Source organism: Cupressus sempervirens, chromosome 5 (genome assembly GCF_028749045.1).
Source record: "Cupressus sempervirens isolate cs-2001-9-10 chromosome 5, ASM2874904v1, whole genome shotgun sequence".
Taxonomy (NCBI): domain Eukaryota; kingdom Viridiplantae; phylum Streptophyta; class Pinopsida; order Cupressales; family Cupressaceae; genus Cupressus; species Cupressus sempervirens.
Window position 1 is genome coordinate 644,828,410 of NC_143122.1, and position 25,975 is coordinate 644,854,384.

The following is a 25,975-nucleotide window of genomic DNA, read 5'->3' on the forward strand; positions in this document are numbered from 1 at the left end:
CCGGAGTTTCAGGCAGATATTTCCCTCAAAAATTATATGGACTTGAGGATGAGACACATGCCTAAAGCAAGAGCGAGAAATCAAAACTTTGAGCTAAGAAAGAAAGTTGGGAAACTTTCTTTACCTTATTATGATGCTTCAGGGGAGATGACTACACGAGCTTGGGTGCAGAAGGTAGATACATAGTTCTAGCTGAATCTGATGCTTGAGGAGGAGGCTATCAAGTATGCAACTATTCATTTGGATGGCCCAACGCATGAGTGGTGGCATCATGACATGGTAACCTTGGGACATAATCAAATCACATCTTATGAGGAGTTCACTGAGAGACTCATAAAGGGATTTGATACCAAAGATCATGAGTTACAGTTTAAAGAGTTGGCATAACTCAAGCAGTGCGGATCAGTTGAGACATATATCAGTGAATTTCAGAGGTTAGTTGTGTTGGTTACAGATATTTCAAAGAGGAGATTAGTAGTGCTATTTATGGATGGACTCTCAGATCCCTTGAAGGGTTGGGTCAAGGGGCATGACCCGGCTACATTACAGGAGGCCACTAAGAAGGCTTGTGACTTAGCCCCTTCTTTTAAGAGCAGATTTCAGCCTAGAGATTCACAGACGAAGACGGATAAGGATAAGGACAAAAAACATTTTTACTAGGATGCACAACCAAAAGGGGATAATAGGAAGTTGGATAATAATACCCTAAATGAGTTGAGAGGAAGAAGTTGTGTTTTTGTTGTAGAGAGTCTTGGGACTTATCTCATAAGTGCCCTCTCAAGGCTAAGGCAAATCAAATGTTGGCCATAATGCATGCATTGGCCAAATTCCAATCATATTTGGTAGGTGGGTGTTTTGTGATCAAAACTGATCACAATAGTATTAAATACTTCATGAGCCAGCATGATCTTAATGATCTGCAGCAGAAATGGGTTGCTAAATCGTAGGCTTATGACTTTGATATAGAGTTTGTCAAAGGTAAGAAAAATGTGGTGGCTGATGCTTTATCTTGGAGACCTCACTTATGTGCTCTGGCAGAGGTTTTAGGAGATTGGAGAGATCGAATTGCAGCGGAGTATTGCAGGAGATGATTGGGCTTCTGGGATAGTTATAGGCATCATTCAGGATGACAAGTATTCGGTGTTGGATGGGTTGATCAAATTTCAGGATAGGGTTTATTTGATCCCTACATCATAGTTTAGAAAGTAGATTCTAAGGGCATTTCATGATGCACCTACAACTAGGCATTCAGGGGTCTTTAAGACCTATAGGTAGATTCGAGAGCAATTCTCATGGAGAGGGCTCAAGGATGATGTTTAGAAGTATGTCAAGGAGTGGGCAGTTTGTCAGCAGAATAAGGGAGAGTGCACATTTCCTATAGGTTTACTACAATCCTAGCCCATTCCAAACAAGAAATGGGAAAGTATTTCTATGGACTTCATCACTGGTTTACCATGAGTGCAGGGAAGAGATTGTATTTATGTGGTGGTAGACAGATTAACAAAGTTCACTCACTTCTTTGCTATTCCTTCTACTTATATAGCGGCACAAGTTGCAGATTTATTCTTCAGAGAAGTCTTTAGGTTGCATGGGATACCAAGATTTATTGTTAGTGACAGAGATAGCAAGTTCATGAGCGCCTTTTGACAAGAGTTGTTCAGGTTGTGCGGCACAGATCTTACACCTAGTACAAGTTACAACCCTTAGACAGATGGGCAGACGGAAATAGTAAATAAATGAGTGGAAGGCTATTTGTGGAACTATGTAACTGCATAACAAAGAGCGTGGGTCAAGTGGTTAAACATGGGGGAGTATTGTTACAATACCACATATCACATGACCATCTGGATGACTCCATTTATGGCATTGTATGGGTATGAAGCACCCAACTTCATGGATTTAGTTTTGAGGAACAATCGAGTGCTCAAAGCCAAAGACCTGTTGCAGGATAGTCAAAATATCTTGAGAGCACTCAAGGAGAACATACAACAAGCTCAAAATTAGTAGAAGTTGTATGCTGATCAGCATAGGGTAGAATGTAGTTTCGAGGTAGGGGATGTGGTGTATTTGAGGCTACAACCATATAGGCAATCATCGCTCAAGAGGAGTGGAGTAGAGAAGCTAAAGTCTAGATTTTATGATCCCTACAGGGTGATTCGCAGAGTAAGAGAAGTTGCCTATGAGCTTGAGCTTCCAGAGGGCAGTCGGGTGCACAATGTATTTCATGTATCAAGGCTTAAGAAAGCCATTGGTTAGAGTGTAGTTTCTTCTATAGATTTACCCCCTCTGGATGACTAGGGGAAGCTCATGTTAGTACTTGAGGCTATTCCGGACACCCGAGAGAGGAAACTCAGAACCAAGATAGTGAAGAAGTATTTGGTCAGATGGAAAGATCTATCGGAGGAGGATGCTACATGAGAGAGTGAGCAGGTTATTCAACAAGCTGGATTGAGATTGCTTGAGGACAAACAATTTCAAGGAGGGCTGACTGTAATGTCCCCACTTCAGTTGACCAAGTGTGTGTGCGTTAGCCTAGTTCTACATGGTCTCGAGGGCTAATGAAGGGTTTAAAGGGATCTTAGAGTGTAACCATCTCCAGTTTGGGCCAAAACAGAGTTGATTTACTTAGTTTCAGGCATACTTACTATTTTTAGTAAGTTAGTAGGACACATGGGAGGCTAGTTTTGGTGATTGTATTTGATACTCTGTAGCGAGATCTTTCCAACGAGCTATCACTCGTGCTATTCAGAGTCCAATAGTTAATATATTTTTATGCTTGAAGTATTATTAAAGTAACAGCTAATTTAGTTGTTAAATATTAAAGTGTTACTTTAATATTAAATTTTATGGGAATGTGTGCAAATCAAAAGGGGTGCCTAAGGGAGACTTAAGTGATTATTTAAATATGTTTTATATCGCACATCTTTAATCCCACATTGCTCGTGTGAGTGGAATGGACCCTTGGAGAAAGAATAAAAGGAAGTGTTAGTGGCTTCATTCGGCAGGTTGAATATGAGAAGAAAATTGATGTGTGAGTTGTAGATCCGTTCTTGGCATTAGAGGACGTCTATCCTCTCTTGTGACATTCTTGATGTTATTCCCTTAGGGTTTGACCTTTGGAATTCATTGCTATCAGCTTCATTAACAGGCAGATTGGCGCATTTTCAGCTACAGGCGGATTGGGTGTTTGCTCATATCATTCTCGCTTCTTGTCCAATGCTTATGCCATTGTGAAGGGATGATTTTATGAGGGTCTTGGATTGATTGAAAGCAGATTTTACTGTAGCAGCACTATAGTGCGGCACTATTCATATTACTGCAGCAACAAGATGGGAAGTCATTACTGGAATATTATGTTATAATGCTAGAGTAATTAGTGAGTTGAAAAGTCTGCTATGCATTTAATTTTATTAGTTTGAAAATTAATATTATTTCAGTCGTATTTCAATCTTCAGTTTGCATATTATTATAAATTCCTTCTTGTTCATGTTATGTGGTTTCAAATCTATGCAAAGACATAAAAAACAAACGAACATTTTATTTCTGGAGCCATAAAGGGGTTTAAACATTTAATGGAGAAATTAAGAGTTGGATGCAAATTATTTGACTAAATTTCTATCAGTAGTTGGTTCAGTTTTTGGGCATTTCTGGGGTGTCCATTATAGTTACTTGCGATTTTATCACCGGAAGACAGAAAGGTGTGTCATGCAATCCACTTCTCTCTATGTAATCATAATGTTATGATAATGATACTCACATATCACCAAAACTAAAATTTAAAATACTTTGAAGCCCTACAAAAGGAATGTATCTATATGCAATATGCAATAGGCAATAACTCAGTACATAATGGTTTCAAAATTATTCAGGGTTTACATGAAGGCTTCCGCAATCATAATCTGCATGAGCTAAAGCATTCCCAGATACCTTAGCCATAATTTTCTCTCTGAGGAATTTAATGAATCTTCCTGATCCTGGTTGTAATAAGCCAGTTATGTAAGATTTAGTCATCAACATAAAGACCCTCCATTTCCTCTCATTTGCATATTTCTTGAATGCTGTTTGAATGCTTCTTGTTTTCTCTTCTTCCTTACCAATGCTTTTTCCATTCATCCCTTCAGCAAGACATCTCCCCAAAATGACAGCATCCTCAAGTGTCGAACATCCACCTTGTCCAATATATGGAGTCATTGCATGCATTGCATCTCCAGCAACAGTCACTGTTCCTTTACAAATTCTACCAAATAACACTGTCCATGGCCATCTGAATCTGATAAAAGTAAGAGTGGCTGAATTTGTCTGTGTTCTTAGCACAATATCATGATACCCCTCTGGAAAACCTTTAAGTGAATCTATGACATCTTGTATGATAAGCTTGGGTTCTCGTGCAATCTCCAAGTCTGTCAAACAAATTCTTATTATACATCAATGAAAAATTTATTCAACATTGAAAATTAACCAAAAAGAAATTTCTGTTTAGTGATAAATTGCTGAATCCTACTTCTCTAGAGAAAAATGCCAATAAAAGTCCTCTGACCTCAAATCCTACTTATCTAAAAGGAAAGCTTCCCCAATTCCTGTTGATTCCCCTTTGTTTGATTCTGATTCTGGGAATAAAAGTAAGAATAGCTCTACCATTCAGGATAAGAACAAAATGAAGGACTCCAAAATAGTAAAGATAAGAAAAACAATGTTAAGATTCAAGAAGGTTAAGGCTGATTCCATGGTGTGCTTTACTTTTATTATATTGGATAATAAGGGTTCTGAATATGTGAATGAGGAAAAGTTGGTGGGAGGAAGTTCCACAAGATTGGCTTTGGCCTATGGAGATGTTAAAAATTTGTCAGATAAAACATGAAAAATGTTGATATTGACTATGGTAAGGATGTAAATGAAGAAGATGCAGAGAATATTTATAAGAGGACGAAGAGGGTATTAATGAACAGAAGGACAAGGAGTTTCTTCCTATGTCCGATAATGAGCCCTATTATATTCCCGAGGAGACTGCTGCTATGCTTCCTCACAGTGGTGCCACAGATTCTCTTCACACAGAATGTAATTGATGAGTTTTGAGATCTGGGCAAGACTGCTTTTGATGATGACAACAATTCTGAAGAAACGAAGGAAGGGAATCAGAAAGATGAACATAAAGATCTGAGAGAAGATCCCCTGGATATTTATTATGATGAGATAAAAGATCTCAAGAATAGGTTGGGCAACATTGAGACAGCTTAAGAAGATAAAGGGAAAATGTACAAACTATTGAGTTTGTATCAAAACAGGTTACTGCAAACAGAAAAAGCTTATAATGGTCTTGCCAAAATTACTGATGGCATTCTGAAGTAGTTGGCATGGTTAATTGTGAAGGCTTGAAAAGAAGAAAAAGGGTTCAGGCTCAGGAAAAATGTTAGTAGAAGGAAATGCAGAAGCACAAGAAGAAAAAGAGGTTGCTGGAAGATACTTGCTGGGAAAAGGTTATGAGCTCTCTGTCTAGGACTGGAATCATCTCTGCTAGTTTGTTTCCTGTTGTGTTCTGCTTTGGATCTGCTTTTCTGTTCTGGTGCTGTTTCTTGGTAAGGTCTGGGCTACTGGCCAGCTTTTGTCACAGTTGCTTCTGATTCTTTTCTTTTATTATGAACATTATGTAATAAGTTGAGGGCAATTCCTGCTTAATCGATCAAAAATATTGAAAATCAACCAAATCATTATAACTGAATAGCATTACCTTTGGGAACTGATTTTTTATTTAGGAACCAGAAGACATCTGTGTCATTGATTGGAATATAACCGGATCTTACACCATTTTCTAAATTAATATATAATCTTGGCTCAAAACCATGGCCTTGAGGGTAGATGGACAAGCCACGGCTTGTTGACCTTCCCAAGAGCCTGGTTGGTTGAATCCCTAACCAATGCGAAATGACTGAATTAACTCCATCACAACCTATCAAAACCTGTTGCCATACATTATAAGGGATTTCTCAGAAATTAGTCTTTCATATGAAATTTTGGATCAAAATTGCAAACAGTTTAAAGACATTTATTTTGTACATTGAATGTCCAAGAGACATAAGCAATCCTATCACTAGAAGCTTTCTTAGTCTCTTTTGAGCCAAAAGCTAGTGGATGGTACCCATCCTAAAAGAAACAGTTACAAAGATGTACCAGAAATAGCATTCTTAAGAAGCAGGAGACACTAAAGACAGCTGAAAGTAAAACAACACAAAAAGAATATTTTTTGATAATTACAAAGCAAATTTTTTTTCCAAACTGTTTACATCACGTTTAAAATCTCTAGAACTGAAAGGCATAAAAAGAAAAAAAAAAGCCTGATGAACACTAACCCAGAAAAAAAAATGCATACTAAAGAATTGACACCGCCTTAACATCCGATCCAGTTAACCAAATACCATCACTGCAAAGAGATGGACATTGGCAAAATCAGAACAATTGACACAACCCACTGTTAAAGTAATTGAGATTGTATCTGCAAATGTATTTTCATTGCCATTGTAATTGATGATTTCCAAATGCAATTTTGGATCTCATATATGTATAATATGAGAGGAGACATGTCTCTATAGTTAATCACCATTTAGTTTATAAATAACTATATGCATAACTTATCTTAAACATATATATAATATTAATATATTAACCATATATATAATATAATATAATATTATTATATTATTATATAATGATATATAATACATAATATATATAATACATATTATATTACATATATCATATATATATTATTTATATAAGATATATAATGCATAATATATAATATATATTATATATATAAGAATCAGCAATAACAATTTATCTAACAAACATAAACATAGATTAGTATATCAGATAAGCACCATTTACTTCTACTGATGCTAAAACATTAACACTCCTTCTTTAGCAAGGGAGAAGCAATACATCATTAGATTGCTATCAGTAATCAGTGAAACTAGATAAAAAATTCATTATGTAATCAACACAATGTATATTAGAATCTCTTAGCAACATAAAATATTTCCTATGATCTCTACTTGCACTTAAGCAATATCTAGAGATGTCCATAGTGATAAAATTTTCACGATCTCTACTTGCACTTAAGCAATGTCTAGAGATGTCCATGATAATAGGCCTATCATTTGTAAGATCGTCACTTACAAACATTACCTTCTGTTTGTTTGTTATCATGGTGTCTGGCAGATTTCGACCCAAAGAACCATGATAACAAGCCTATCATATGTAAGATCGTCACTTTACAATGATTACCTTTTGTTTATATATGCCAATGAAAGATCGTCACCTTTCATTACATCCCTGAAACAACAATTATATAACTACATATAGAATGAAATTAAATATTCAACATATCAAGTTTTACCTTTGAAATATTTCAATTTAACATTTAGCTTTAGAACTTCTCCTCATAGAGAAGATATCATCCATAAGGGATTGCATCTCAAAATTTCTCTTTTTGAATATTGATCCTGGGATGTCAAGTCCTCTTGTTACTTCCTCGTAAACTCTATTTTTTTTCCAAGGATGCTTGTCAAACTCATCACTCCCTCATGATATATGTAGGAGTAGGCCCATCAACATCATGCAGTCACCCACATGAATTTCTAAACTCTCTTTGAGTATCAATCTTCTAAGCTCCAGCATTGCCTTCAGAGAAGTGTCATACTCCCTCTTAATGTAGAAGAATCTCATAATCTCAATCATCAAAGATACTTGCATCAAGAGCCACACTTTATCCATCTTGATCATCAGGGTCTTTGGAACTACTATCCTTAGATTTAGTCTTGTACAATATTTGGTAGCATATTGAAGTACCAACCTTCTTTTACTGTAAGAATATCCTCAAACATAAAGGAAAAGATCAAAGTGAATGACCCTTATAGTATGTATAGAATTACAAATAAATGAATAGATAAATGTAAAAGATATAAGTACTTATCTGCCCATGAGGGTCATGGAATATCTCCTTTTCTAAGGATGGTTCAAGTGGGAATGAAACATTGTCTATTATTCCCCCCCACATTGTAAAGTTACCACTCTTATATTAATGAACACTTTCACATCAAATTTGACTTCTTTCTAAGTTCTAACTTGCTTTTTTCATCCATTGAAGCTCCAACCATTCATTAAGCTTAATAGTAGAAGCTAACATAAGCTCATCCACAATACGCCAATATCTTGATTGAGTATAATTGTGTCACTTGAATGACTCTACAATTCATACATCAAGTATCATTTATCATTTATCGTAGATGATTAAGATCACATAGTTGCATGAATTAATGTCCTCTTGACTGTTACAATTTATCAATCATTCAAGATTCTATCACAACATGGTTTACTCCCTCTGAATCAATATGATTGAGATCACTGAAGATTGATTGAATCACATCCCCTATCTACTCTCTCTCTTTTAAGGTTGTCTCTAATGAAATGTCAGACTCTCTCAGTCACCATCTTCCTGTAGTAACAATCAATCTCAGAGGACAAGATCAAGGCACATAGCTCATATGGATATATAAAATAAGAGAGGGACTACAATAGATTAGATAAATAAAATACCCAAGAATGATCAATTTAATACTGTCAAATTTATCAAATCTCATTATTAGATAAAACTATATTAATGATATAACAACCTTATGTAACTTATTTCATAAGAATGTGAAAAGAAAATTTTAATATTGTTCCTTACCAAAATAAAAATCTCACCCTACTGATCATTCAATTCAGGACTGGAAATGTGTTCACTCTGGAAAAATGATAGGAATAGACATATTGTCCTTTCATGATCTACTCCATAATTAATGTTTCATTTATTTGTGCATTTCCATCTCTGAGTTAATTTAATATATTCCAATAGTTCCAACACTTGATCTCATTTGGAAACTGATTGAATTTCCTATCACTTATGCCTCCTCGTTCCTCAGTCTAAGATTTAGGATAATGTAAAATTCCCACTCTTACATCGTTGAATTAATTTTGCATCACATCAATTATGAGAAACTTCTTTATGTTATAATAGATCTTGTAACCTTGGTCTATTTGCAATATGGGAAGATGTAATAGAAGCAATCAAGCCAAGCTTTCAGCTTAGTTTCAGCACCTTTCAAATGAAGAGAATAATTATGATGAACACTGTAGGTAGGAAGTTTGAAAAGGATATAAACTGTAATCTAACTGCCATGCCAAACATAACTTCCATCCATCATGTAACTCTTTTGTTCATTGATGCTGAATTGTTTAGAGAATTTGGAAGAAGTTTATATACTAATCATAATGGTTGACCATTGTGACTTTTCAAATTCTAATTAATTCCAACAATTGTCATAATAGAGATGGAAGATTATTTTCCTTTCAAACACATGCCACTAATTTGGCAGATTACTGTCATAAGTTGCAGATTACAGTCAAACATGATTATGAGTCATCATTTATAATTAGACAAATAACGATTCACTCCCGCGTGGAACATCTGTTGTTTATTCTATAAATTCTAAAGATATTGAGGAAACTGTCGATAGCAACTGTTTGGTAACCTTGCATATTATTAAATACTTCCATATTATGCTTGTTGTTAGTGTTGTCGCGACCTTCCAGAAGAAATTTCCTTATAAAGCCTGACTTTCATATTGGAAAACCATATCTAAATGAACTCTCATATTCGCAGACCATATTTGAAAAAATTAAAAAATTAAATTCTTGAAACTCCTGTTCACATATAGAAGACTGCGCTGCAATCTTTTGTCACATTTTCCTAGCCAACAATCTTTGGTAAATAGCTGTTGTACATCTGTCAATATTGTGTTGTATCATCCCGCTATTACTATGTGAATTTGCTATCCATGAGACTTCAGAATATTTCTCTTTTTCCTTGAAGGTTTGCCTACTTTTGTGTTTACTGGCAAATTCATTCTTCTCTGCTATCTCGACTCTTATGACAACACCTGTATTTGTTGCTTCAACCAATTCTAATTATCGTGTGTCTATGAAATGTACTTCCTTTCTCTTCTTCCGCAATCACAACTTATTTTCTTATTTCTGTGAATGTTTAAATCTGCATGTCTTAGACAACCATTCCGAGATTATGCAGTCTGACTTCACACTGTATAACGATACTATCTTTATTTGTTGTATAACAATACTGCTTCTTCTTTGTGGGAAATGGTACAGTTATTTGTTAGTACTGTTTTCGTGTCATGTCACCAATAATATGTGGCTTCTTACTGCTAGTTGACTCAGGCTAAAATATCTTATCTCCGACTTTTGTATTGTTCAGTGTAGATTCCTTCATCTCTCTCAATTTATTAATGTCATTCTCCCTAAATTGGTCCTTATCCTTCTATGACTCTTTTGACATATGCCTTACTTTGGTCTTCCTTTGATCTTCCCATTCAACAAGTTATTCACTACATTTTACTTCTTCTCTTCTCTTTTCTTTTTGTCTCACCTTATAAGGTGTCGCCAACTTATTATGATTTCATCCTCCTTATATCCACGTCAATTTTGTTTTTGACCAATTGTATATCTTTGCCTTCTCCATTGTTTGCTGAATTCCTTTATTGGGAATTCTCTTCCGTCCTAGTCTCGTCACGATTTAGATTCTCATCACTATAGGAACAGTCATTGCTCCTGACAAGAAAATTAGGTAGCACTTATGGAATCCTATTATTGTTGACTTCTCCTTACTAGGCATTGGTTGAAGATCTTTGACTCCTCACTACTTATTCAGTTTTGCCTATTACTTCTTGAGCAGTCATCTTGTCCGCTTTGGGTGGTATTTATTCATCCTCATGTGTCCTTTTCTCTTCCTAATTCTTCTGGGATGTTTTTTCCTTTGCTGGTCATCCAGAAAGAGACATTTTTTGTAAAAGAAACACTATAGTATCAAAATGCTCCTCCCTGTTCATATGATGCCAAATTTGATGCTGACTTGATCTCCATTCATTTGTATCCCTACTCCTGTCTCAATCTTCTCTTCATTTCTATCTGCTGGAATAAGAACATAAGTCTAAACAATGTGTATGATATTTCCGTCTAATTGTATTTCCTGGAAATGAATATTATAACCGTTTGACCTATCATATCTCTTTCAAAGTTTTTTTTCTTCTATTACGCTTAAGAATCCATGATATGTGACTCCCTTTGTAGAGATGGAAATGTTAATCACTTTCTTACATTTGCAGCCTATGCTCTGATACCGTGTTAAATTAACTGAGATTGTATCTGCAAATGTATTTTCATTGCCATTGATGATTTCCAAATGCAGATTTGGATCTCATATATGTATAATATGAGAGGAGACATGTCTCTATAGTTAATCACCATTTAGTTTATAAATAACTATATGCATAACTTATCTTTAACATATATATATATAATATTAATATATTAACCATATATGTAATATAATATAATATTATTATATTATTATATAATGATATATAATACATAATATATATAATACATATATCATATATATAAGATATATAATGCATAATATATAATATATATTATATTACATATAAGAATCAGCAATAACAATTTATTTGACAAACATAAACACAGATTAGTATATCAGATAAGCACCATTTACTTCTACTGATGCTAAAACAATAACACCCACAATAGAGGAATCGGAAAAATCATATGAAGATAATTTGTATGGGTAGAGAAAAGCGCAAGCAGAAACAGAATGCCATTCAACATATTTGATGCATAATTCTCTACTGAAATTGCACAAAGTTCATCCAACAATTATTAGTAATAATTGTAACAATTTCCTTTCAGACAGAATAGAATCAATCTTAAAGAATCTTGGAAAATACAACACAGAGCAAAAGTGTGAATTCTATATGATCATAGAGGACTGAGATAATAAATAGTAACCACAAGGACAATATTATACACATTTATAAAGTCAGCTTTTCAAGAATCTAAAAAACTTATGAAATCTCAGATATCTCTATAGCGGGTTTCTATGATTCACCTTGGCTTTGATATATGTACCATCTTCCAACTCTATGGTGGGATAACCAGAATTGCTATTTCTGAGGACAGAAATGACTCTTGAATTAAATCTGATGGTTCCTGAAGGCAAGGCTGCAGCAAGTGTTTCAATCAGAACACTTCTTTTAACACAGCGAACCTCATGATTCCTGTCAATTACCCACAAGTCACAAAAATGCCACAAAGTGTGCCTCTTTTCACATAGGGCTCTATGCAAAATACAAAGCAGAAAGAAGTGCGGTAAGAGGCAAACTAATCCTTCTATGGGGAAGTATTAACCTCAATTCATCGCATTTAGAAAACCCTTTTTGATGTTTAATAACCCAACTTATCTTACTTTTCTTTAATTGCTCCATTTACCGTCTTATAAAGAGCAATACAATATATCCCATGAGGATTCTTGCAGGTACTGCTCACCTGTATGAAACTTCGTTGTGTAACCCATCCTCAATGCAGACCGTCCTTGAACTGATTCCAGACAGACATGAGTTCATATTTAATTCAAACGCAAACATGAATTAATGAAACATTTAATACAGTAGATTTTGCAGTACAGTTAAAGTTGTAGTTCTTGCCCTAGTAAGCGGACATGTTTTGTACGAAGGTCCTCTCCGATTCCAAGAGCATCCAATGCCTTCCAAGCATTTGTCCAAAGGTTAAGAACTGCTCCTGTTGTTCGCAATGAACTCCCTTGCTCAAGCACTAAGCATTTCCACCCCACTCTGTAAAACAACAGGACGCTAATTTTTCTGTCATTCTAATTAAGTCTCACCTACTTTAACCCAAAATGTGCATTCTTTATTATATTTCCTTAAAAAATGTTCTGAAACATTAAGACTGAACAAGTTTAAAGTTCTTAATAGTGCATTTAACCAGAGGTTTTGGAATGACTATGACATGTGTTTTACATTGGACATTGACATGCACATGAAGCACTCCAGTTTCTGGTTTTGATTGTGCATATTTCATTTCTTAATATTTTGGATTAAATTGTTGAAGATTATAGCTGCCATATAGATCTTTACCTCTGATATTGCTAGAGAATAGATTTATGATGATATTTCTGAATAACCAAGTGAGCACAATATGACATTCATGGTGTGCTATGTGTCTCATCCTAAATATCTGACATTTTATTACATGAAGAGACATGCAACATGCAAAGAGACTGCATTTGGAAATATGAAGAGACTTGTATTTGGAAAATGAAAAGACTTTTGGTTATGATATGAAGGGTCTCTCAATTATATATATATATATATATATATATATATAAAGACAATATCAAAAGCCATGAAAGCGATTCGCTGAAGACACACAAGCCATCCACCGACAAACAATAAAATTGAATCCACGTCAATATAAACATGAAGGAATATGCATTGGCGGTCAAAAACAATTGCTGCCATGTTACAAAACATATGCAGAGCTTCAACGGTGACATTTCAGGAATGCACAAAGACAATAGAAATACAAAAAAAACATTTGAAGTCAATAATGACGAGGAGATATAAAGCCATCAAGTTTAATAGAAAATCCGAAACTGAATTCAAATACTAAAATTAGAGGACTAGAACAAATAAGTCAGAGATAGAATGGCTTCTTTCACAAAAAAGCAAGGAACTAACATATACTGAGAACCTTGAGCAAAAAAATTCAGGTAAAACAATCTATCTCACGGCTATTCACTTCAAGCCTTGCATATTACCTACAAAATACTTATGCATTTCGCAGTAGATACACGAACTAAAGAGCAAGATACAATGTTAATGTTTTGCCCAGAAATAAAGATAAACAGCAATAACAAAAATGAAGAACAATAAGACACAAAGAGACAACAATTTATCCTTGGGAAAACCCTTCAACTCGAGGGGAAAAACCCAGCCACACCAAAGATATATCTTTTATTATATATATATATATATATATATATATATATATATATATTTATTGCTTTGTGCTACAAGCATGGTATTCAGTTGGCAGCATTGTACTCAAACTTCTTATATTAATAAAAGATATATCTTTGTTGTGGCTGGGTTTTATATATATATATATTGCTTTGTGCTACAAGCATGGTATTCAGTTGGCAGCATTGTACTCAAACTTCTTATATTAATAAAAGATATATCTTTGGTGTGGCTGGGTTTTTCCCCTCAAGTTGAAGGGTTTTCCCAAGGATAAATTGCTGTCTCTTTGTGTCTTATTGTTCTTCATTTTTGTTATTGCTGTTTATCTTTATTTCTGGGCAAAACATTAACATTGTATCTTGCTCTTTAGTTCGTGTATCTACTGCGAATTGCATAAGTATTTTGTAGGTAATATGCAAGGCTTGAAGTGAATAGCCGTGAGATAGATTGTTTTACCTGAATTTTTTTGCTCAAGGTTCTCAGTATATGTTAGTTCCTTGTTTTTTTGTGAAAGAAGCCATTCTATCTCTGACTTATTTGTTCTAGTCCTCTAATTTTAGTATTTGAATTCAGTTTCGAATTTTCTATTAAACTTGATGGCTTTATATCTCCTCGTCATTATTGACTTCAAATGTTTTTATTGTATTTCTATTGTCTTTGTGCATTCCTGAAATGTCACCGTTGAAGCTCTGCATATGTTTTGTAACATGGCAGCAATTGTTTGTGACTGCCAATGCATATTTCTTCATGTTTATATTGACGTGGATTCAATTTTATTGTTTGTTGGTGGATGGCTTGTGTGTCTTCAGCGAATCACTTTCATGGCTTTTGATATTGTCTTTTTATTGTTTCCATCTATCCTTGTCCTCATCGAGTATATTGATGATTCATAATTATATTTATTTGTTGGTGTTTATTTTTATTCTTGTTTGATATTATTTGTAGCTGCAATTTCGATTCACATCAAGCCTCTTGGTGTAGTGTCAGTCCGTTCAGGTATTCACTTTTGGGTTCTCTTCTGCTAGCATTTTTACTTTTGGATATTGAATGAACATTATTTTCATTTGGTGTATGGCATGCGAATGATATCATAAGCAAGCAAAAGATTATGACAATATATATGATAGTGTTTCCAATCTAGTTCATGTATTTTATCTGAGCATGTCTTGTGCTGCGAGTTCTCATTTTATTAATATAGTAGAGCTATTTGTTTCTGCATATCGGGTCTTTCATATTCAGTCTCCTGTGTGATCGGGTATTATATATTTAGTCTCTTGTTTGATCGTATATTAAAACTCATATATATCAGGTGTTGCATAAACAGACTTTGTGTGTTGTTGCTATACATATGCAGTTTGTTTTTCATTCATCTCTATGGTATGGTATCATTCAACTCAGCAAGTGCTATGATCATCATATGAATACCAGTCTGGGTTTATTGTTCAAGGTTGTTAAAGGAGACTATTGTGTGTTGATCCATATTTGTGACCATGCTGAGATTTTTTTCAAGTAAAATTAGACTACAAAGAGATATGTATTCTATGATTAGACCTTTGAATATTGATCATGAGTTTTTGTTATATCACTGGGAATAGTCTATGCTTTTAGCATTGATCTCTATATTTCTCTTCATGATAGTTTGATTCTATGAATTATTATTAATCTCTCTTGATTGCATAATGGATTGAGAAGCCTCAAGATGATGAGAGATCACATGCAAAGTCATGCAGATTGTAGAAATGATCATGGGAACGCTGCTTGTATTCATGGGACCAAATTGATGATACATATCTTCATTAAAGGGGAAGATCATATATGGGTTATTATTATGATTAGTTTCTTTGAAGAGGAAAAAATGATATTCAGAGAGAGACTATTCAGCTACAGAAATTAGATTCAAAGGGAGCTTGTGCAACAGAGGGAGAATGTCTAATTCTTGGCAAGCTTGTGTGGCAATGTGATTGCTAAAGCTCCCTGTTTGGTCAACTTGGAATCAACTCTATTATTGTGATAATCAAAGTAGTGAGAATGCTGCTCCTGCTGAGAGGGAGTCTCTATTCAAGGAGAATCCCAGCCTTTCTTATACATGTTACTGAGTTCTTCTTTGTGAAGGAGAATTTTGAAGTGAAATCCCTTGTTCCACCCTCTGTGAGTAGGCATGGTGGAAACGCATTCTTCTTTGGGAGAAGTCTAAAGTGAAAGACCTCGTTCCACCCTTTGTGTATAGGTATGGTGGATCTACCCTCTTTGACTAAGCATGGTAGAAATGCATTCTTCTCTGCGAGAAGTCTGAGGTGAAAACCCTCGTTTCGTCGTCTGTGAGTAGGTATGGTGGAAGTCATGTGTGTGACTCCATGACTTCAATTTTGCGTTGTTATGGTTCACCATTTAGAAGTAGCTATGGTGAATAGTGTTATGCTGAGATAACAATGTTTTATTGAGAAAATATGTGATGAGAAATTGTTATTGATGTTTTTGGTTGCAAGTATGTGTGCCTGACATACTAAAGATCTCTCTCTTGCTAAGAGGGAGTGTTGAAGATTATAGCTGAGATAGAGATCTTTAACTTTGATATTGTTAGAGAAGAGATTTGTGATGATCTCTCTGTATAACCAAGTGAACGCGATGTGGCATTCAAGGTGTGCAATGTGGCCCATCCTAAAAATCTGACTTTTTATTATATGAAGAGACATGTACATGCAAAGATATATATGTTTGGAAATATGAAGAGACCTGCATTTGGAAAATGAAGTGACTTTTGGTAATGATATGAAGAGTCTCTCAATTCAATACATATATGATATCTATTTGTGAAAAGCATGGTATTCAGTTGAAAGCATTGTACTCAAACTTCTTTTATTAAATATTAGAGATTTTTTTGGTATGGCTAGGTTTTTTCCCTCAAGTTGGAGGGTTTTCTCAAGATAAATTGTTGTGTCTCCGTGTCTTATTGTTCTTTATTTTGGTTATTGTTCTTTATCTTTATTTCAGGGAAAAACATTAACACAAATTTAATGATCCACCATCAAAAAACAAGGCATGAAAAGAGAATTCTGAGATTGTTGACAGACCATGCCAAACAGTAAGACTTTTTGGCTTCTGGATCCAACTGCAATTCCCTCAGCTTTTTATTTGTCTCAGTCTGCCAACAATCTTACTCTCTCTTTTCTTGTTTTACTTCCTGATGAAGGATTATGGAGGGAAAAAGTTAAAAACACACAATGCACAATAATAGGATTGTTGAAACCACGTCTACAATATTGTAAAGATACCATTTATATAAATGGACTGTAGAAGAGCTTTTGTTCTGTTATCATAGACTGTAAGAAACTCAAATTTAGTGATGTTAATCTATATTCACGATCAATGTGATGTGGAGCATTCTGTGTAACACATGTCCCAGTGCAGCTCTGTTTAGTTAGGAATGTCTGTTTCAATCATTTGGAGTCTGGCTGAAGATTTAATGCTAGCTCATCCAGTTGTATTGACTGGTCTCTTTTAGATTTTGTTGAGTCATGTTCTGTTTAGCCTTCGTGTTAGCTGGGGAGCTACATAGGAGTGGAATTAGTTTTAGTTGTTATGGTTAGCTCGTGGGTTGCAATCCCCATAGGTGGAAGTTTAGGAAGAAAAACTAAAAATAAGGGATTGGTTGCTGTTGTCGGAATTAGCTCTTTTTTCTGAGAAATAATGTAAAATCTTCAGCAAGGGAATAACGAAGAGATTAATCAATTTTGTTTGGGAGTAGTGTTATGTTTTCTTTGATTTCCTTGATTCTTTGATTTTCTAGTTTCTCTATTGTTCAAGAATGTGATGAAAAGTTGCAGGTCTATTTACCTGCGTCAGTTTGGTATCAAAGTGCTAATTGAAAGATGGCTCAAAGAGGGGCTTGAATGACTTGGGGAAGAAGAGGCAGGAGGAATTCCAGATTGAAAGATAATGCCTTGGGTGAAGTATTTCAAAGGCTATAAGATCTAGAGGCTAGGTTGTGTCGTGATGACTTTGAAGAGGAAGAACAAGAAGTTCAAAGAGGGCGAGCAGAAGCTTTAGATCCAATGAGAGACTTATTGAGGCCATCAACAAACAAGGGACTAGAGCCAAGGTTGAAGTTCTTGATTTTAAAGGAGAACTAGATTCTGAGGTTTCTTGGACTGGATTCAACCACATCGAAGGAATGGAAGAAGAAGATCCACAAAGAGTCAGGTTGCAGTGTCAAAGGTGAAGTCCCATGCAACCCTATGGTGGGGGAATTCTAAAACTCCAGGAGGTGTCAAGGAAAGGAGAAAATTAGGTTGTGGCCAAAGATGCTAAAGCACTTAAAGGATAGATTCATGCCATCAAATTATCAACAAAAACTTTTTCAAGAATTTAAGAACTTAAAACAAAAGGAGTCCTCCATATCTACCTACACCGAAGGATTCTTTAAGCTTCAGATAAGGACCAATCTGCAAGAAGATGAGGAGCATATTGTGGCTAGATATGTTAATGGACTTCGATTCCAGCTCCAAAATGAGTTGGCCCTCCTTTAATAAGAACTGTAGATGAAGCATATCAACTAGCCTTGAAGGCTCAGGAGGAACTGAAAAGAGCCAATAGAGTGGCCTATAAAAGAGGTGGAGGTTGTTCGAACAGAGAAAGAGATGGATCCTTGAACTTAATTGCAGAAGAAGAACCTATGCTTAATGAGAAACCAAACTATCAAGGGAGGGGTGGCTTCAGAGGTAGAGGAAGAGGACAACCACCCTTGGGAGGTTGGAAACCTTCGAGGTGTTATAATTGTAGTGAACCTCATGGAGTTGTTGAATGCCCTTAAAACCCCCGAAGAGCTATAATGACTCAAGATGGAAGAGGAGAGCCATTAGTAGAAGAGGTAGAAGCACTGATAGGAGAGAGTTTAATGCTGAGAAGGACCCTGGTAGCTAGGGACAAAGAGGCCACCAAAGTTGACTGGAGGAGAAGTAGTGTTTTTTGAACACAATGCAAGTGTGCAAGGTGACCATAGATGGATGGCCCACAAATAACTTGGCAAGTATGGAAATGGTACAAATATAAAATCTTTCTTGCTTGTCAACACTTAGTCCTCATAAGATTTCTTGGTTAAAAAAGGATCATAGTGTGCTTGTGAACTAGTCTTGTTTAGTTGAACCCAAAATTGGACCATATAAAGACAAGGTGTTGTGTGTTGTAGTACCAACGGATTCTTGTCAATTTTTATTATGTAGATCTTGGCTATTTGATAGAGATGTAAGCCATCACGATAGGGAAAATACTTATGAGATTCAAGGAAGAAAACTGCATATTTTGAAGCCTTTTAAGGAAGCAGGATCAGCATACATAATCAGTTTGTCACTATCTATAATAGGATGGAAAAAGTTTTTAAGAGAATCTAAGGGAGAAGTATGTTATCTTCTATACACTATCTATCATAGGATGGAAAAAGTTTTTAAGAGAATCTAAGGAAGAAGTATGTTATCTTCTATACACACTTGCAAAGGACAAATCTTATCAGAAAATGATACCTTTGGATGTGCAGGAATTGTTGTAGCAATATCCAGACTTGACCCCAAGTGACTTATCAGTTGGTTTTCCCCCTCTAGAGGCATTACACACCAAATTGATCTAATTCCTAGTGCTAAACTTTGAAATCAAGCAACTTTTAGAATGAGTCCTCTGAAGAATGAGGAGATGAGGAGAAAGTCACAAAATTATTGGAGAAAGGATTCATGGGAGAAAGTATGAGCCTATGTGCCACACCTTCTCTACTCTTTCCTAAAAAGGGAGGGAAGTGGAGAATTTGTATGGATTCTAGAGCGATTAACAAGATCACAGGTAGTACAATTATCCATTACCAAATATGGATGACTTATTAGATTGTTTGTCCAGTGCTAAGATCTACTCCAAAATGAACCCCGGGAGTGACTACCATCAAATTTGGATTCAAGAAGGTGATGAGTGGAAGACTACTTTCAAAACTCAAGATGGGTTGTTTGAGTGGGTGGTGATGCCATTTGGACTGTCCAATGCATCAGCTACCTTCATGCTAATAATGAATTAATGATTTAGGTTGCATATTGGAAAATTCGTGATAGTCTATTTTTTATGATATCTTAATCTTTAGTAGATCCTTGAAGGAGTATTTAGAACATTTGAGGATAGTGCTTGATATGCTTGGAGCAAAAAAGGTTATTTGTCAATAATGGAAAGAATGACTTTTGCAAAGACAAGTTGGCATTTTTGTGCAATTTTATTTCATCAGATGGCTTGAATCATGGATCCGAAAAAAAGGTTAAGGTTGTTCTTGAGCAATCTACTCCTTGAAGTATTACTTAGGTGAGAGGCTTCTATGGTTTAGTAAATTTTTATAAGAGATCCACCTGGAATTTAAGTGGCATAAGTGAATCATTGACAAATTGCACAAAAGGGAAGATTTTTACTTAGATAGGCAGAAAATCTTAGTTTTAAACAGCTCAAAAAGAAGGTAACAGAAGCACCTACTCTTGCCATATCTGATTTTATAAACCTTTTAGAATTCAATGTGATGCTTCAGAGGTAGCCATTGGGGAAGTGTTAAGTCAAGAGGGGAAACCAGTTGTCTTCTTCAATGAGAAACTAAATAAAGCTAAAAAGATGTAAGCCACCAATGATAAATAATTCCATGTTGTGGTACAAGCTTTACTATATTGGAGGCAGTCTCTTACATAAGGAGTTTGTTTTGATGACTAACAGTCTAGCTTTGGAGTATATCAATTCATAAGGTAAGTTGTCCCAAAATATTCTTAACGTGCTTCTTTTTGCAAGCTTATGTTTTTTTGTGTGCAATATAGGAGCGGTAGGAGCAATGTAGTGGTTGATGCTTTAAGTAAAAGGCATGGTTTATTAGTTGTAATGTGTCATGGATTGGTTGGCTTTGAAGAGATTGTTAGAGTTTTAGATGAATCTATAACACCCCAAGGATCAAATGAAAGACCACGATAACTTCCACAAGTGAATGGAAAGACAATTGAATCAAGATGCAAGAATAATATTATTGATAATGAACATTCAGGAGATCTGATAGAAATGTACATAATAGGCCTGCATATGTAGGCAAGGCAATAAGAGAAAATGAGAAGTACTAGATAAGCTATTACCTACACAAGGTAGAATCACATGTCCATTAAAGGTAGATCATCCTACATTATTCAATGAAGTATGTGCCATGATGAGGATGATAATGTGATGTGTGCACTAAAGGTGGATCTCATACAAAAAAGGGAATGAGATAACAACTATCACCACCTAGAGTGGAAATCTTGAACAATATGTGCTTGATTAAGGTGCAAACTCCTATCTGTCTCAATGACAAACTACTATGCAATCCATTATCCTAAGTAAGCCTAAGTAAAGTGTAATTAGTGAATATTTAATCACACCAATAGAGATGAAAGGTGAATATTACAATGACCCTTTTAGCAGCATTTGGGCAGCTCTGAACAGTCCCAACTATGCCAATATGCATTCATTTAAAGACTGCATATTGTTAGATGGTTTCTTGTTTAAGGCGTTTCATCTTTGCATCCCCCTTGGACCACAAAGAGAAAAACTAGTAAGGGAAATGCACTCAATAGTTTGGGTGGACATTTTGGTAGAGATAAAACCTTGGGACTAGTAAATGAGTTCTTTTGGCCAAATATGAGGAGAGATGGGAACAAGTTTGTTGCTGCTTGCATGGCATGTCAAACAACAATGGGAGCAAGTTTTAATACTAATTTATATATGCCCTTAGTAGTGCCAAAGGAGCCATGGGTTGATATCTCCATGGAGTTTGTTTTGGGGCTTCCAAGAACCCAAAGAGGAAATGATTCAGTGTTTGTAGTAGCGGACCGTTTTTCTAAAACGGCCCATTTCATACCATGTGAGAAGACTTACAGCTATCACATGGTTCATTTGTTTTTCAAAGAAGTGGTTAGGTTGCATGGTGTGATAGGGACACCAAGTTCTTTAGTCACTTTTGGTGGGTATTGTGGAATAAATTGGATAACAAATTGCAATTCAGTTCAGCATACCATCCTCAAACCGATGGACAAATAGAGGTAGTTAATAGAATTCTAGGCAACCTCTTGAGGTGTTTAGTTGGAGATTATCCTCGACAATGGGACATGGCAATACCTCAAGATGAGTTTGCCTATAGCTCTAGCATCAATAGATCAACATTCAAGTCTTCTTTTCAAATTGTATATGGTATCGATCCTAAAGGAATTGTCAACTTAGTTGACTTGCCAATAAGTCCATACTACAACCAAGAAGTTCCAAATTTTCTGGAAAATATTCAAGAAGTACATCAGCAGGTAGGCTCAAATTGATGTAGTACATGTAAGGAGAATCCCCAAAGCAGATGTCCTAACCCCCAACAATTAACCACATAGTGGAACATAAACAATAACACAGAGATTTAGATCCACAACAATGCCAATTCTCATATAAGATTTTCATCCAACATGTCCAGATGTAAGGCATTCTGGGTTACAGCCAAATACAAAGCAATTACAATAGTAATAATGCAGGACCTCACAAGATCCAATCCCTAGCTAGCCCAAACCTGCAATCTAGTAGAAAACCCCAAGAAGAATCTAAACTTGTGCTCGCATGCCACCAAGCAACCTTCTTGTTTTCCAAGCACATACTTAACTACTAGCTCTTCCCAACTTCACTCCTCTCAGCGACTCCATGTTGAATGAATAATGATTCAAAACTCCACAAGACCCTCTACTTATACCCGACTAAGCCACATGTCGGCCTAGCAAGTTACAAATTAAATAAACCGTTACAATGAATACATATTTGAGCCACAAGTCGGCCTGCAATAGATATTAAATACAAAATACCTTTGTTGGCTCACAACACCCATTAAATGCACCTAGGATAAAGATCCAAGGCCCAAATAAGTCCACACACACATCCCCAGATCGATCCACGTCACGATCACACGTTACGTGCATTAAATGCACCAAATTGGTTGATCCAATCCATGAACACCATTCAGCAAACTACACTGCCGAGTGTCAGCAAAACCTCCAGCCAAGCAATGTCGAGCTCCTTTAGGTGCCGAGTACCTTTAGGTGCCAACTTCCTTCAATGACTGAGTTCCTTCAAGGCCCGAGCACTTCAGCCATAGTAGAGCAACAATTTACATTGAGCTCCTTTAGAGATCGAGCCCCTCGGCCAACACTACAATCAAGAACTGCTCAATAGCGACCAAGCATCAACCCTCCTACAACCGAGTCCTTCAACTCCAAGGTCAAGATAACTCCCGCATGCAAGATTGTCAACTTTCCCAGGATGCTCCTACATCACAAATTGCAGTCCATGAATGAACAATACAAGGAGTCGGCAGATTTGCATTGGAGAAGAAAGGTCTTTCAAGAAGGAGAGTTGGTCATGATACATCTACAAGGAGAAAGATACCCCCAAGGTGCCTACAACGAGTTGAAGCCCAAGAAAATAGGTCCTTGCAAAATCATCAAGAGTAAACGACAATGCCTATCCAATTGAATTGCCTTAAGACTAGGACATCAGTTCGATCTTTAACGTTGCTGACTTATATTCATATTCAGCTGGAATTTGTGATGGACAAATAGACAGTGAGTAGAGGGAACAAGAGAATGCCAATTGGGCCAAACTCCCCCCAAGGAAGGAAAGATGGAAGATTGAATGAGTGCTGAATACCAAATTGGTGACTACTTGATCCAGATCTTACAAACTGTATTTCGTTAAGTTGGCAGATCTTCCTGATTCTTACAACTCTCGGCTCTCTAAGGAAGACTTGTTTAAGTACAGCCAAGCTATTCCAATCCTTAAACCAGATGTAGTAGGACTGAAATGTTCAAGCCTTTCTAGACAAGGGGAGGATGATGTGGAGAATTCTGTGTAACAGCTGTCCCAGTGCAGCAGCGTTTAGTTAGGAATGACTCTTTCAGTCATTTGGTGTTTGACTGAAGATTTAAAGCCAGCTCATCCAGTTGTTATGACTGGTCTCTTATAATTTACTGAGTCATGTTCTGTTTAGTCTTAGTGTTGGCTGGGGGAGCTACATAGAAGCAAAATTAGGCATAGTTGTTAAAGTTAACTGGTGGGTTGCAATCCCCGTAGCGTGGGAGTTTAGGCAGAAAAACTGAAATAGAGGGATTGGTTGGTGTTGCAGGAGTTTGCTTTTATTTTTCCGGGAAATAATGTGAAATATTCAGCCAGGTAATAATGAAGAGATTAATCAGTTTTTTTTGTACAGTACAGTGTTATGTTTCCTTTGATTTCCTTGATTCATTGTTTTTCTAGTTTCTCTATTGTTCAGGAATGTGTTGAAAAGTTGCAGGCCTGAGGTTTACCCGTATCACAATGATTCCAAAAAAAAATTCTGAAACTTTAAGTGCTGAACAAGTTTAAAGTTCTTAATAGTGCACTTAATGAGAGCTTTTAGAATAACTTACATGAGTGTTTCACATCGGACACACTGGATTGAACATTTCGTGAAGATGGCATTGCAGTTTCTGGTTTTGATTGTGTAATTGTTTCTCTCTTTGTCAGAAAATAAGGTAAGAAAAAAATTGTGAGATTGTTGGCAGGACAAGCCAAATAGTGAGATTTTTTGGCTCCAGGATCCAACTACAATTTGCTCACCTTTTTATTTGGGTTGGTCTGTCAAGAGTCTCACAATGCTTTTTCCCCTTGTCTTACTTCCCGATAAAGGATTATTGAGGGAAAAACATGCAATGCACGATAATATAGACTCTAGAAACCACATGACAACAGTATCACGAAGATACCATTTATATAAATGGACTCTAGAACAGATTTTGTTCTCTTACCATAGACTTAAGTAACTCAGAATCAATGATATCAATCTATATACACAATCCACGATAATAGAATAAGGCTTTTGGAGTTTTTCCTAACTTCCGTTCTATTATCATGGATTTGCTAAGGCTCAAAACTCCAAATGAAACTTTTGGTAAGCTGGAAATGAAAGTCGAAGTTATGGATTCATTCTTTTATCGTAGACCATTCAAGCTCAAAACCAAGTTTTAAAAAGGATCTTCGTGCAATTATCATGAACTCTAAAAGTTAAAAACAAAAATAAAATTTCAGAACTCTTGTTTTACTGTCTTAGATTGAGTAAGCTCAAAATCAAAGTCAAAGTTCTATTAATTATAATGAAAGCTCCAAACCAAAATTAGGTTGTATCTTTGTTCAATTATCACCAGTTATAAAGACTCAAAACCAAAATAGAATTCCAGACAGTCCTTGTTCTATTGTTATGCACCGTGGAAGCTTAAAACCAATAATCTAGAAGAACCTTTGTCCTATAATCTTAGACCATAGAAGATCAAAACCCATGGTACCTGTTAAGTGTTCTTGGATTAGAGAAGGCGAGAAAAGAGTAAAATATATTTTTAGCGACATAAATTTTGATTCCAGAGGAAACAAACCACCAAGCAATTCAAAATATTTTTAGTTTCTTGAAAGTAAATTTTAATATTATTGACTTGCAAGTCCAATAACCGTACAATGATAGCTTGTACCTGTAAAGAGCAAGAGCAGTGGCCAGGCCTCCTATGCCGCCTCCTGCTATTACAATGCCTTCATACTCTAAACAATTTTGATTATCTTCTACAGCAACACTGCCTCGTTGCCCTTGTGATGGCCTCTGCATTGTGGCGGTGTTCAAATGTCAAGGACCGATTTGAAAGAGCAAATTTATTTATCTCTGCGTACCTTATCTCAGATGCATTGTATTTGGCTTGAGAATCGGCAGATTCTTTACATAATAATAATAATAATAACAACAATAAGGATCTTTGACATTAATGGGGAAGCAAGTAATTTCGTATATTCATCATCCAGATAATAATAAATTAAATAATAATTATAAAATTATTAATTGAGAATCAAGAGATTCCTTACATAATAATAACAAGAGCTCTAATGAGCTTTAGTCCCGCCTTATGCAAAAGGATAGAAGGTAAAGATTTTAAGGTGAAATAGTTTCAAATTTAATA

At 35.7% G+C, this 25,975-nt stretch overlaps 1 protein-coding gene across 2 annotated transcripts; it reads right to left on the reverse strand.

The window, feature by feature from the left end:
* Positions 1–3,760: 3,760 nt before the first annotated feature.
* LOC149557559 (monooxygenase 2-like) lies at positions 3,761–25,737 on the reverse strand. Of its 2 annotated transcripts, XM_089832203.1 has the most exons (7): positions 25,499–25,737; positions 12,612–12,758; positions 12,454–12,504; positions 12,017–12,185; positions 5,726–5,954; positions 4,538–4,607; positions 3,761–4,400 (listed from the first exon to the last, which is right to left on the reverse strand). In XM_089832203.1, the coding sequence occupies exons 1-6, from the start codon at positions 25,627–25,629 to the stop codon at positions 4,546–4,548; spliced, it is 789 nt and encodes a 262-aa protein (XP_089688329.1). In that variant the 5' UTR covers positions 25,630–25,737; the 3' UTR covers positions 3,761–4,400; positions 4,538–4,545. The 2 variants fall into 2 exon arrangements, with proteins under 2 accessions (XP_089688329.1, XP_089688328.1); XM_089832202.1 differs by lacking the exon at positions 4,538–4,607 and having other exon boundaries at positions 25,499–25,730.
* Positions 25,738–25,975: the final 238 nt, after the last annotated feature.

What these genes read in the sequence shown, in the direction of transcription:
- LOC149557559 (XM_089832202.1), bottom strand. Translation starts at nt 25,629, where the DNA reads ATGCAGAGGCCATCACAAGGGCAACGAGGCAGTGTTGCTGTAGAAGAT. An exon ending in CACAACGAAGTTTCATACAG is followed by an intron (nt 12,186 to 12,453) that starts GTGAGCAGTACC and finishes GGTAATTGACAG; the next exon opens with GAATCATGAGGTTCGCTGTG. An exon ending in TAAAAAATCAGTTCCCAAAG is followed by an intron (nt 4,401 to 5,725) that starts GTAATGCTATTC and finishes TTTGTTTGACAG; the next exon opens with ACTTGGAGATTGCACGAGAA.